Source organism: Pristiophorus japonicus, chromosome 13 (assembly GCF_044704955.1).
Source record: "Pristiophorus japonicus isolate sPriJap1 chromosome 13, sPriJap1.hap1, whole genome shotgun sequence".
NCBI classification, from domain to species: domain Eukaryota; kingdom Metazoa; phylum Chordata; class Chondrichthyes; family Pristiophoridae; genus Pristiophorus; species Pristiophorus japonicus.
Genome location: NC_091989.1, coordinates 4,299,741 through 4,312,748, shown reverse-complemented (window position 1 = coordinate 4,312,748; position 13,008 = coordinate 4,299,741). Strand labels below are relative to the sequence as shown.

Here is a 13,008-nt window from a genome sequence, read left to right as displayed (position 1 = left end):
AACCTAAATCCAGGAGCAAATGAGGAATGGGAATGGAACAAAATCGATCGACTTTATATTAAGGGGTGAAAATCAATAGTTGAGATATTCGTTAGAAAGTCGGTGCATTTCCCTGTTTGTTTTGGTCAATGACGGTCAAAGAAGAGAGAACTTGCATTTATTACAGTGCCTTTCGTGGATGTGTCGATTCATTTTACAGCAGTGCAGTCACTTTAATGTAGGCAGGCATAGCAAGGTTCCACTAACTGCACCTGAATGAAGTTGCTAGATAAACTGTTACTGGTGATGGTTGTGGAAGGGGAATTGTTGACCAGGAGCCTGGGAAAACTCCAGGTTTTCCTCTGGAACCGCAGAATTTTCCTCATCCACACGGAATCGCCATTTGTTTTTTCATCTGTTCCTGGGATGTAGGCGTCGCTGGCAAGGCCGGCATTTATTGCCCATCCCTAATCGCCTTTCTTACATAAACATAAGGAATAGGATTAAGCCATACGGCCCCTCGAGCCTGCTCCGCCATTCAATAAGATCATGGCTGATCCGATCATGGACTCGGGTCCACTTCACTGCCCGCTCCCCATAACCCCTTATCCCCCTTATCATTTAAGAAACTGTCTATTTCTGTCTTAAATTTATTCAATGTCCCAGCCTCCACAGCTCTCTGAGGCAGTGAATTCCACAGATTTACAACCCACTGAGAGAAGAAATTTCTCCTTATCTCAGTTTTAAATGGGCGGCTTCTTATTCTAAGATCATGCCCTCTAGTTCTAGTCTCCCCATCAGTGGAAACATCCTCTCTGCATCCACCTTGTCAAGACCCCTCATAATCTTATACGTTTCGATAAGATCACCTCTCATTCTTCTGAATTCCAATGAGTAGAGGCCCAACCTACTCAACCTTTCCTCATAAGTCAACCCCCTCATCCCCGGAATCAACCTAGTGAACCTTCTCTGAACTGCCTCCAAAGCAAGTATATCCTTTTTTAAATATGGAAACCAAAACTGCACGCAGTACTCCAGGTGTGGCCTCACCAATACCCTGTATAACTGTAGCAAGACTTCCCTGCTTTTATACTCCATCCCCTTTGCTATAAAGGCCAAGGTACCATTGGCCTTCCTGATCACTTGCTGTACCTGCATACTATCCTTTTGTGTTTCATGGACAAGTACCCCCAGGTCCCGCTGTACTGCAGCACTTGCAATCTTTCTCCATTTAAATAATAACTTGCTCTTTGACTTTTTCTGTGTTGCCCTCCTGGACTCTACTCCCCCTTCCCCCCCATAGTAAATATTTACCCATTGTCTTTGGTCCTCAGCAAATGAGGGTACAGGTACCAGGAGAGACGAGGGCACGGGCCCAGCCCGCACTGTGATATGTGAGCGCACTGGGTCCGTGCAGCAGAGCAGGTCTCCAGACATCTTGGTTAACCCTTGCTACTGGATAAAGACCTCGCTCTGTCAAGCTTGTGTGGTGGCTGGTGTGCAACGGTCACCCCACGTTAAAAAAAATCCACGCACAGGCATCTTCCACCCCTGGAGTTTAGGACTGGAGCATCGGGTCCTCCATTGAAGCATCTGTGAACTCCTCCCTTGTGGTGTGGAAGCAAGTCATCCTCGTTGGAGGGGCCACCAATGGTGGTGATTGCCCCTTGAGAAGGTGGTGATGAGCCGCTGCCTTGAACCGCTGCAGTCCGTGTGGTGAAGGTGCTCCCACAGTGCTTAATGTCTCGTGTAAGGTGATGCAGCACTGGGTAAGGAGCTCGGGTCTGTAGCGGGGCTTGAACCCACAACCGCCTGACTCGGGAGAGTGGTAGCGGCTGAACCAGGCTGGCACTGAAGCTCGGAATAGCGGTAGTTTGGTGCATGCTCACCCTGGTCGGGTAAACCTCGGAAGTGCAACGTTTAACCCCTGTAGGATAAACATTGCAAACCTAATCTTGGTTTATTAGATTCGGGATTGGACGAAATCAGGAACAATTTGTGGGGAATGATCGAATCACAGAAATTTACAGCAGGGAAGGAGGCCATCTCGGCCCATTGTGTCCGCGCCGGCCGACCAAGAGCCACCCAGCCTAATCCCACTTTCCCGCTCCTGTTCCGTAGCCCTGTCGGTTACGGAAGAGACAGAGGGAACAGAACAGCCCCCAACTTTGCATTGTCGCTTCAAGCAGCTTTTTATTAGTAAGCGACAATGCAAAGTTTGGGGGCTGTTCTGCCCGCTAATTAGAATCGTTTATTTGCAAGTTAATGGGGTCTCTGTGTATTTGCATTGCCCCTCGTGTTGTCTCTGGGTATATCTAATGTGCTTTAATGGTTTGTGACCACCCGCCATAGCTTTTCCCCGCTCAGCACCATCTGCGTTGGACCAGTATATCGCCCTCGTGCAGCACTGCTTGAATTGCACTGCCCCGTGCTGGGCGGGCTGAATCTCCTCCGAGTTTTTCAGTTCAAATGGATGCAGTGAGCACCACGTGACTTATCCCTCACTGCACTTTACTGCAACGCCGGTGATAGTCTGCTTAAAATTGAATATTATAATCTGGCTGTGTCCTAAGTACAGGCAGTGACCTAAATATGTGCAGTGACTGATTTTGCGTTGATGGTTGAAGCGAAGGTTGATGCCACGAGTTGCCCCACCAAACCACAGCTGTCCCTCACACTTTCTCTGTTGGAAGGTAATCACGAGCGAGGAAGCAGAAAGGCGAGGGAGATTCTACGACAGTAAAGGCATCACCTACCTGTTTGACCTTGATTATGTGGAGGACGAGTTCACCGTGGATGCTGCAAGATTTGGAAATATTTCGCACTTTGTGAATCACAGTGTAAGTCCCGTGCTTGTTTTAAACAACGCTGTGTTCTGTTTTTAAAATTCTTGGCCACCTCCTCTTACTGACTTTATTTTAGAAATTATATTTATAACAAGTCAAAGCAATTGTTGGGGATATTTTTTTAAAAGTTGTCTTGTTTTGGTGGTTAAGAATATTTCTGATTTCCCCCCCCCCCCCCAAGTGTTACTTGTCATGATTTAAGAATGTTGTTATTTAGAAGTAATTCACTCTCTTTTTAAAATTGAAACCAGCTGGGTTTTAATGGGTTTATTTTGCTGATTATAAATCTTCCGACCTTTTTTTCAATGTGTGCGTCTTTGCATAATGTGATGTCAATTTGCAGAGCCCGCAACGAACAAGATCTTTCGTTGGTCCCGATGCGAGAGAGATCGCAAACGTCCGCACAATTACAAACTTGCGGGAAGTGCAGAGCAGAGAAATTTTAACCCCTCAGTGAGTGGCACAGGCAACAAGCCAGTTCTCCAACAACAGCCGTTTGTGTTTATCTAATGCCCTTAACGTAGAAAAACAGTCCGCGGTGTGGCACCGAGGTGCAAGAGGTGGGAATGAAAGCTGAGACAAGGAAGGCGAGACTTGGCGCGAGGGGTCGGTTTTTGGGGAGAGTTGTGAAGGAGTTGGCGAGCGGGGGGGGGGGGGAGGGGGGGTTTAATGGAGTGGGTGCTAGAGCATGGGCTGGGGCCTAGGCAGCTGAAGACACGGTTGCTCGTGTCCAGAGAGTTGGTGGGAGGGGTGGGGTTTGTAGAGCTGAAGGAGGTTGGAGATTGGGAGGGGCAAGGCCTTGGAGGGATTCAAATACCAGGATGCCTTTAAGGGGAGGCTAGACAAGCATATGAGGGAGAAGGGAATAGTGGGTTATGCTGATACGAGGGGGATAGAGTATAAAAGCAAAGAAGTCCTGCTACAACTGTACAGGGTATTAGTGAGGCCACACCTGGAGTACTGCAGACAGTTTTGGTCTCCGTATTTAAGGAAATATATGCATTGGAGGCTGTTCAGAGAAGGTTATTGCGGAGATGAGGGGGTTGACTTATGAGGAAAGGTTGAGTAGGTTGGGCCTCTATCATTGGAGTTCAGAAGGATGAGAGGTAATCTTATCGAAACTTATAAGATAATGAGGGAGCTCGACAAGGTGGATGCAGAGAGGATATTTCCACTCGGGGAAACTAAAACTAGGGGACATAATCTCAGAATAAGGGGCCGCCCATTTAAAACTGAGACGAGGAGGAATTTCTTCACTGAGGGTTGTAAATCTGTGGAATTCGCTGCCTTAGAGAGCTGTGGAGGCTCTCTGAGGTAGCAAATATATTTAAGGCGGGGATAGACAGATTTTTGAGCGATAAGGGAGTGAAGGGTTATGGGGAGTGGACAGGGAAGTGGAGCTGAGTCCATGATCAGATCAGCCATGATCTTATTGAATGGCGGAGCAGGCTCGAGGGGCCAAATGGCCGACTCCTGCTCCTATTTCTTATGTTCTGATAGATTTAGATGAGGAAAGACGGGAGGAGGCTCGAGTGGAGCATAAACGCCGGCATGGACTGGTTGGGCCGAATGGCCTGTTTCTGGGCCGTATATCCCGTGTAATCCTAGGGTGAGCATTTTAAATTTGTGTTGGGGGGGGGGATGAGGAACCAGTGAGGGACTGGTGCTGGGTGAACGGGACGGTGCAGGATAGGATTAGGGGCAGTAGAATTGTGGATGAACAGGAGTGCTCAGTGGGTGGGGGTTGGGAGAGTGGCCGGGGTTCGGAACATTGGATTACTTTAGTTTGGAAGTGACAGCGGTGTGGATTCTGGGCAGCCGACGGCTGTGGACAAAGCAGTTCTTTGTGACGCAGCAGATTGGGGTCAGTTGCAAGGTCAGCTGGGGGGGGGGTTAAACAGGATACCGAGGTTTGCAAATTATGGATCAGCTGTGAGCCAGTGGCGGGAGGGGGAGGGGTTGGTTTGGCATTGTGTCTCACTGATTTGCCGGTTGGGAATTGTTTAGCTGCTACCTCCTGAGCTGTGAGCAGGGCAGTAGTCAGCACAGCACCGGTAAAATGCTGCTTGGATGTCGGGGTGACCGTGAACTGACAACGTTCATCGTCATTCTGCCGTTGAAACTGACACACCTTGGGGGATTGGTACACAAGGAGCTCCTGAAGTTGGGCTCAGTGATTCACTGCTCCGACACTGGCTGCACCCGCCCCCTCCCCCCGAGCCGGCAATCAGTGACATCACCCAAATCAGAGAAACTGACACAAACTTCGGATGTTCCGCAGTAATACCGCTGTTAAATTCCCCACTGAACGTTAGACCCTTTTGGATTCGGTGTAACTGGGGTTTTGTATTGGCTGCTAAACACCAGTCAAGGGCCTGGGAAATGAATTTTAGTTTTGTGCAGTGTGAAATTTGTCCATTTTAATTTTTTTTTTTAAAAGAACATTTTTAAGAAACTTTTGGAATTTTTTTTTTTAAGTTTGTCCATTTTTATTTCAGGCTTGTCTTTTCCCTGTGTGGGAGCCCCGAGCTTTCCTTTGCTCTCTAACTATTTTTTTTAAAGTGAGAATTTTAAGAGCGTACTCACTTCCTTGTTTGCTGTCTGAGAATTCTGTCTTTTGATTGGCTGCTCAGACAGCCTGTTGACATCACAGCAGCTCTCACAAGGGGGCCCCCACTCAACTTCGTTGAACTGAAGTTTGGAAAACCCGAATTTCTCGACACGGGGATCGCAAGATTTTTGTGGGAAGCCCACCTCGGGGACAGCAGCGATCGCCTTTGTTTCACCGTGGGCTGCAGAATCTGTGCCAGTGTGTTTAAAAAATGCACTTCACCACACAGTCAAAAACCTTTGACAGATCTTTGCGAAAATAGTTAGATCTCGAGTTCTAAATGAACTATTTTTGGAGATCCAGTCTTCAGCAGCATAGGAGAGAGATGTCAAAGTTCGAGCGACTAGACATGAAAGGAGATTGGAGACATTGAGGCAAAACAAGTGAAACTAAAGCAGGAATCCGTGAGTTTAGATTGCGATTGTACCATTGACTCGACTCACTTTCTTAATGTAGGCTGTTGCTGGCAACCTTGGTGCCACTGCAGGTGTCTGCATTTGTGCAGAATTGGGCACTCCACATGCATTTAAGGTTTAACGGGGTGGGCTTAATCAGACACTGAAGCTTGAGTTGACATTTTTCGAAATGCACCCTCGGCGATACCTGGCTCAGTGTAATTCCTAGACACACCAAAGTTTGACTGGGTGGGTGGGGGTGTGTGGAATGCGGCTGGTTACCTTTCCGAGTGATCAGAAATGGTATCCAAGACTATGATGCCATTTGTTTCCCATTTTATAGGAAGGATATAAAGGCAATGGAAAAGATGCATAAGACCAAAAGAATTAGGAGTCGGCCATTCGGCCCCTCGAGCCTGCTCCGCCATTCAATAAGATCACGGCTGATCTTCGACCTCAACTCCACTTTCCCGCCCGATCCCCATATCTCTCGATTCCCTTCATTGCCAAAAATCTATCGATCTATGTCTTGAATCTACTCAACGACTGAGCCTCTACAGCCCTCTGGGGCACAGAATTCCAAAGATTCACCACCCTCTGAGTGAAGAAATTTCTCCTCATCTCAGTCCTAAATGGCCGACCCCTTATCCTGAGACTGTGACCCCTGGTTCCAGACTCCCCAGCCCGGGGGAAACATCCTCCCAGCATCTACCCTGTCAAGCCCCCTCAGGATTTTGTGTATTTCAATGAGATCACCTCTCGGCTTTGACTCACTATAATGTGACCAGGGATGAGAGGCTTGTAGTTATGAAGAGAAGCTTGAGAATTTGGGTCTGTTTCCACAGCAACGCGCAAACACAAATGCAAGAATAATTATTTTGTGCAAAAGGTAGTTAGAATGTGGAATTCTCCACCACAAATCATTGATGAGAGAGTTTGTAAATTCTTTTTTTTAAAGGGCGAAATAAGTCGCTTGAAAAGCAGGAATAGTTGAGACGGGGAGGGAGCAGAAACGTTGGATTAGATTCGGGTCTTGTGTGCAGACCGCTGCAGACTTGGCAGCTCAAAAGGCCTGTCCTCGGAGTAACAATCTACATGCTTCATATCTTGTATTGGGATATTGGCCTGTAACTTGTGACCCCTTGCGGGTGTGTATGAGGCGTGCATGCGCTGAAACCTGGAACTTGCAATCTGACAAGAATTTTCATGGCCAGATCCAACGCATTCCCGGGAAAAGGGCCTCTGCGGGCGGAAAGTTGGGCTATTTGCCCAGCGGCTGCCCGTGAAACTCTTACGCTGGGTAAAAGCAGGTGCAAGGCTTGCTTAAGAGTTTGGAAAAAAATTCGTTTTGTTTTTTTAATCGTTTAAACATTTAATAAAAAAAGCGTGAAATAAGGTAAGGTTATTTTTAGCCGCTTTAAAACTTTTACATTTATTTTTCAAAAAATTAAAGCTTTGTTTTAAATATGTAATTACATGGCACTTTAAGTAATTTTAAATATGTGATGTTTATTTATTTATTTGACGTGTCGATGTATTTTTGGGGGGTTTCCCATACTATGGGGTTCCTGTACACATGGAATCTCCGTAAGCATGAATGGGGATTCCCTTCTGTCATTGGTTGGGCCGGCCCATGTGATCCCAGGGACGCTCGTGAACCGCCTGTACTCCTGAGATACACGGCCTCTACCCGCGGGAACCCGGAGAGGCCCAGGATCGCGAGTCTCCGGACCCCCAGGTACGCGGCGGGCGGAGAGGGAGACATTTCCCCGCGGGAGGCCTCTCTCCGCTAATTCAGGGCTTTTATTTAACAGTTTGATAAACAATTTAATGCTTTGATTTTTTTTTTAAAGAACGGGGCCAGGTGGCCCATATTGTAATAATCTGGGTTCCAAGAATGGATTCAAATTAGATTTTCTTTTTCACAGTGTGATCCCAATCTTCAAGTTTACAATGTTTTTATCGATAGTCTGGATACACGTCTCCCGAGGATTGCGCTATTCTCGACACGCGCTATAAAAGCTGGGGAAGAACTTACCTTCGACTATCAAATGAAAGGTGAGTCTTGTATTCCAATGTTGCACTTACCTGAAGCATGGGAGAAGGTGGTGGAATTGGCCTTCGGTACAAAGTAACTGTCCCAAAACCTAATCTGTAGATTTCTCTTGTGCTTTTAAAATATTTTTGAGGGGGGATGGGGTGTTATCAGTTGAGAAGAAGGTTGATCTTCATTTTATTCAGTTTGTAAATAACTCCAAACTTTCCTTTGTAGGATTTTCAGTAACCGTGCCAACTGTCTTGTGTCTAGCTCTGATTTACTTGTTGAGAAATGGCCTTCTCAGTAAACTTCCAACTTTGTAAATGCACACTGCTGGATTTTCAACTGGGACGATAATGGGTTTCTTGACTGGGGACCATACTTTTCTAATTCCCCTCTCTCTCTACAGCAGGCAGACAATCTGCCTGAATAGGCGTTGGTCTTATTTCCTTATTCCCACCTCACCATCACTGATTTAACATTACTTGTGGACGATACTTACTCTAAGAAGGTGGGGGCGGGCCAACATGAGTAGCAATTCATTCTTACAACTGAGCATTTATTTGTTTGTTTCTGAAGGGCATTCTGTATCTGCAAACTACAGTCACGTGTTTTTAAAAAAAAACTTTAATTTATATAGTGCCTTTCATGACCACCGGACGTCCCAAAGCGTTTACAGCCAATGAAGTATTTTTCGGAGGGTGGTCACTGTTGTAATGTAGGAAACACAGCAGCCAATTTGTGCACAGCAAGCCCCTGGAATGCTGAAATTGCCATCTTTGTAACACTTCTGAGCATGTCTTTACTGCTGAGTTTCTGCTGTAAAATCCAACCTCGTGAGAATCAGATTGCAAGAGTCCAAATTCATTTCACTTGAGATCCTTGAAGTTGAGTTCACAGCTTTTTAAAAACATTTTTTAATTCATTCCTGGGATGTGGGTGTCGCTGGCAAGGCCGGCATTTATTGCCCATCCCTAATTGCCCCTCGAGAAGGTGGTGAGCCGCCGCCTTGAACCGTAGAGGGCAGTTAAGAGGCAACCACACTGGGTCTGGAGTCACATATCGGCCAGACCGGGTAAGGACGGCAGATTTCCTTCCCTGAAGGACATCAGTGAACCCGATGGGTTTTTATGACAATCCGGTAGTTTCATGGTCACCATCACTGATCCTAGTTTTTTAATTCTAGATTTATGCCATGATCATATTGAATGGTGGAGTAGACTCGAAGGGCCGAATGGCCTACTACTGCTCCTATTTTCTATGTTTCTATAATTGAATTTAAATTCCCCAGCTGCCGTGGTGTGGTTTGAATGCATTTCTCCGGATCATTAGTCGAGGCCTCTGGGTTACGAGTCCAGTAACCCGGCCACTATGCTACCGTATTTGGAGCTGGTGGTGTTCCCATGCACCACCACTCTTGTCCTTCTAGGCGGCAGAGGTCGCGGGTTTGAGAGATGATGTCATTCTGTTCCAATAGAATGTTTAATGTTTTACTGTAAAAGCAATAAAGAAAGGAAAGATAGATTACGAAAGTAAACTTGCGCCAAACATAAAAACCGATAGTAAAAGCTTTTACCGATATATAAAACGGAAAAGAGTGACTAAAGTAAATGTTGGTCCCTTAGAAGATGAGAAGGAGGATTTAATAATGGGAAATGTGGAAATGGCTGAGACCGTAAACAATTATTTTGCTTCGGTCTTCACAGTGGAAGACACAAAAACCATGCCAAAAATTGCTGATCACGGGAATGTGGGAAGGGAGGACCTTGAGACAATCACTATCACTAGGGGGGTAGTGCTGGACAGGCTAATGGGACTCAAGGCAGACAAGTCCCCTGGTCCTGATGAAATGCATCCCAGGTTATTAAAAGAGATGGCGGAAGTTATAGCAGATGCATTCGTTATAATTACCAAAATTCTCTGGACTCTGGGGAGGTACCAGCGGATTGGAAAGCAGCTAATGTAACGCCTCTTTTAAAAAAAAAAATTAAAAAAAAAGGGGGCAGACAAAAGGCAGGTAACTATAGGCCGGTTAGTTTAACATCTGTAGTGGGAAAAATGCTTGAAGCTATCATTAAGGAAGAAATAGCGGGACATCTAGATAGGAATAGTGCAATCAAGCAGACGCAACATGGATTCATGAAGGGGAAATCATGTTTAACTAATTTACTGGAATTCTTTGAGGCTATAACGAGCATGGTGGATAGAGGTGTACCGATGGATGTGGTGTATTTAGATTTCCAAAAGGCATTCGATAAGGTGCCACACAAAAGGTTACTGCAGAAGATAAAGGTACGCGGAGTCAGAGGAAATGTATTAGCATGGATCGAGAATTGGCTGGCTAACAGAAAGCAGAGAGTCGGGATAAATGGGTCCTTTTCAGGTTGGAAATCGGTGGTTAGTGGTGTGCCACAGGGATCGGTGCTGGGACCACAACTATTTACAATATACATAGATGACCTGGAAGAGGGGACGGAGTGTAGTGTAACAAAATTTGCAGATGACACAAAGATTAGTGGGAAAGCGGGTTGTGTAGAGGACACTTGAGAGGCTGCAAAGAGATTTAGGTTAAGCGAATGGGCTAAGGTTTGGCAGATGGAATACAATGTTGGAAAATGTGAGGTCATCCACCTTGGGGGGGAAAAAAAACAGTAAAAGGGAATATTATTTGAATGGGGAGAAATTACAACGTCCTTGTGCATGAATCCCAAAAAGATAGTTTGCAGGTGCAGCAGGTAATCTGGAAGGCGAATGGAATGTTGGCCTTCATTGCGAGAGGGATGGAGTACAAAAGCAGGGAGGTCCTGCTGCAATTGTACAGGGTATTGGTGAGGCCGCTGATAGAGAATTCAAACGGGCTGCATTTAGACAGACTCTGAAAATTCACAGACCCACAAGTCAAGGCTGCTACGTGCAGTTCAGCATGTTGCATTAAGGCATCAATCAACTTGACATTTTGGGACCCTTGGGTAGCGAGCCAATTAAAAGGTTAAAAGACTATTAATTGAGCCAATAAGGTCAAAGAAGGCGAGTTCTTTTCTGTAAATTGATCCAGGTATAAGTACAGCCATTTTGACCATGTGGTCCCAGAAGGACAAAGACCTGGCTTAAAGCCAAGAACTTGTTGTTGCTCTCTGCCAAAAATAAAGAAATTAAAGCTACAATCGGAGTTTGTATTTCATTGGAAATTAAGAGATCTAACAATTTTGGTGTCACGAACACGATTGCTGAGGAAAGAAACTGAATTTTGGACATCGGACCTACATACTGAGGTAAGGACTCTTTTTTTAAAAAAAAGTCCTCGGTCAAAAGTCTAAATTCGCCTCTCCTTCTACGCCATTCCGAAAGCCTCCGGTTTGCGAACCCTCCGGTTGGTAGTCGGCTCGAGGTCCCATAGATGTCGAAACTTCGGCGGTGTGTAAGTTAATTAATCACCGACCTACTGATCGGCTAGCAGGCCTACGACTCGAGACCCCAGTAAAGAACTCCGTATTATGGCAGCAGGAGATAAGAGCAAAGAATTGCCTACAACTGTTAAAGGTGGGCAGGCACCACCTGAAGTTTCGGTAGATTTAATTCTCGAACAGTTGAAAGAATACATAGAGCAACAATGCAACTTATCTAAAACCTGTATTAAGATCGAACAAAAATACGGTACCTCCAAAGGACAATGGTCCTTGGACGAGATTAAAAGGGTCTGGGGAAAAACGACCCGTATGAAAAATAAAGAGCGAACTAGATGGTCCCTAGCGGTTATGGGCCAGATTCGAAACCGGAATGAAATTATAATGCGTTCCCAACATGATCGAGAACTGACCAGTACAAAGGACCAATTGCAAGCAGTTTGTGCACAGCTCCGACAGAAAAAGCTTGAACTTGAAAAGCTGGAAGTGGAAGTTGAAGATCTTAAAGGTGAAATTAAAGAATGGAAAAAATCATTAGGTCAAGAGACAGCAATAGGAAAAGGAAAATGTATCGGTCAATTCCCAGGGTACCCATGTTTGGATAAATTAAAAGCGCAAACCCGAAGACACGACCGAGGAATAGATACGAATTCTGAATCCTCTGACGATACAGGGTCGGAGGATGAAGAATTAGGGGTGCGCTTTGCCCCATTTTTTTAAAAAAAAGACGAGTTGTAGTCAAATCAGAAGAGACTGCGGATGAGGGCGGAACCAAAAAAACAAAGAAAAGGGTGTATGAAAAATACTTAGTTCATGATCCGGCAGACCCAGAGAAAATTGATAAATGATCCAAGGAATTGCCCAATCCAAAGAAAGGGGGAGTGAAAACGTGGGACCAATTGGACCGCTGAAGAAATATATATCAACTTCATCCCTGGGACGGAGTGCAAATTTTGACCATAATGGTGCAAAACACACAGGGAAGAAAATTGCACGACAAGGTAGAAGAAGCTTTGGGGCAGGATGAGCAAGAATTAGACGCAGGATGGGAGGCGATTAAACACTGGCTGCAAACCTTCAGTCCAGTTAAGACAGACTGGGGAAAAATTGCAGCCTGCCAACAGAAAGGAACAGAGGAGGTCCTGGAGTATGACGAGCAGTTTAGATGCACGTGGCTAGAACATTCGGGTATGAATAATACGGATGAGGAAATGGATGAACAAGTGTTTGGACCCCTGAAAGCAGCTTTCGTGGCAGGTCTAAAGCCAGAACTGTCCAAAATGCTTAAGGTAGTGTTACCGGACTGGGAAGGTAGAGGAACTACCTTTGCAGCATTGGTGGATAGATGTAACCAATTAGACCGGGATATGGGAGCTAAAGTCCGAGCTGTACAGGCTATGGGATGGAAATCCCAGGATTCCGATAAACAGTTATTAGGAAAATTACCCGGAAAATATCATTATTGTGGGAAAGAAGGTCACTGGGCCAAGACGTGCAGGGCAAAACAGCAAGGTCGTGGCTGGGGAAGAGGACGCAGCCAGGGATACAATTCAGCCAACAAACCAGGCTTGTCACAAGATAACAACCTCATAGAAGCATTTAAGCAACTGACAATACAACAACAGGACTTACTTGGGATAGCAAAAAACGATTAGAGCCCACCCTGGCTCCCCTCCTCGCACTAATACAACAAAGGGGAGATGAGCTATATATAACTGTGAGGTGGGCGATAAGG

The 13,008-nt window shown here is 45.7% G+C and overlaps 1 protein-coding gene across 2 annotated transcripts in view; it reads left to right on the top strand.

Moving 5' to 3' along the window:
• Nucleotides 1-13,008, top strand: part of LOC139278390 (histone-lysine N-methyltransferase SUV39H2-like) — a 47,714-nt gene that overhangs the window by 25,722 nt on the left and 8,984 nt on the right. Inside the window, exons 4-6 of one of the 2 annotated variants that reach the window (XM_070897073.1) lie at nt 2,673-2,819; nt 3,169-3,278; nt 7,760-7,889. In XM_070897073.1, coding sequence (XP_070753174.1) covers nt 2,673-2,819; nt 3,169-3,278; nt 7,760-7,850 — 348 coding nt within the window. In that variant the 3' untranslated portion in view covers nt 7,851-7,889. The remainder of the gene's footprint in view (nt 1-2,672; nt 2,820-3,168; nt 3,279-7,759; nt 7,890-13,008) is intronic. The other variant, XM_070897072.1, reaches the window with a different exon arrangement.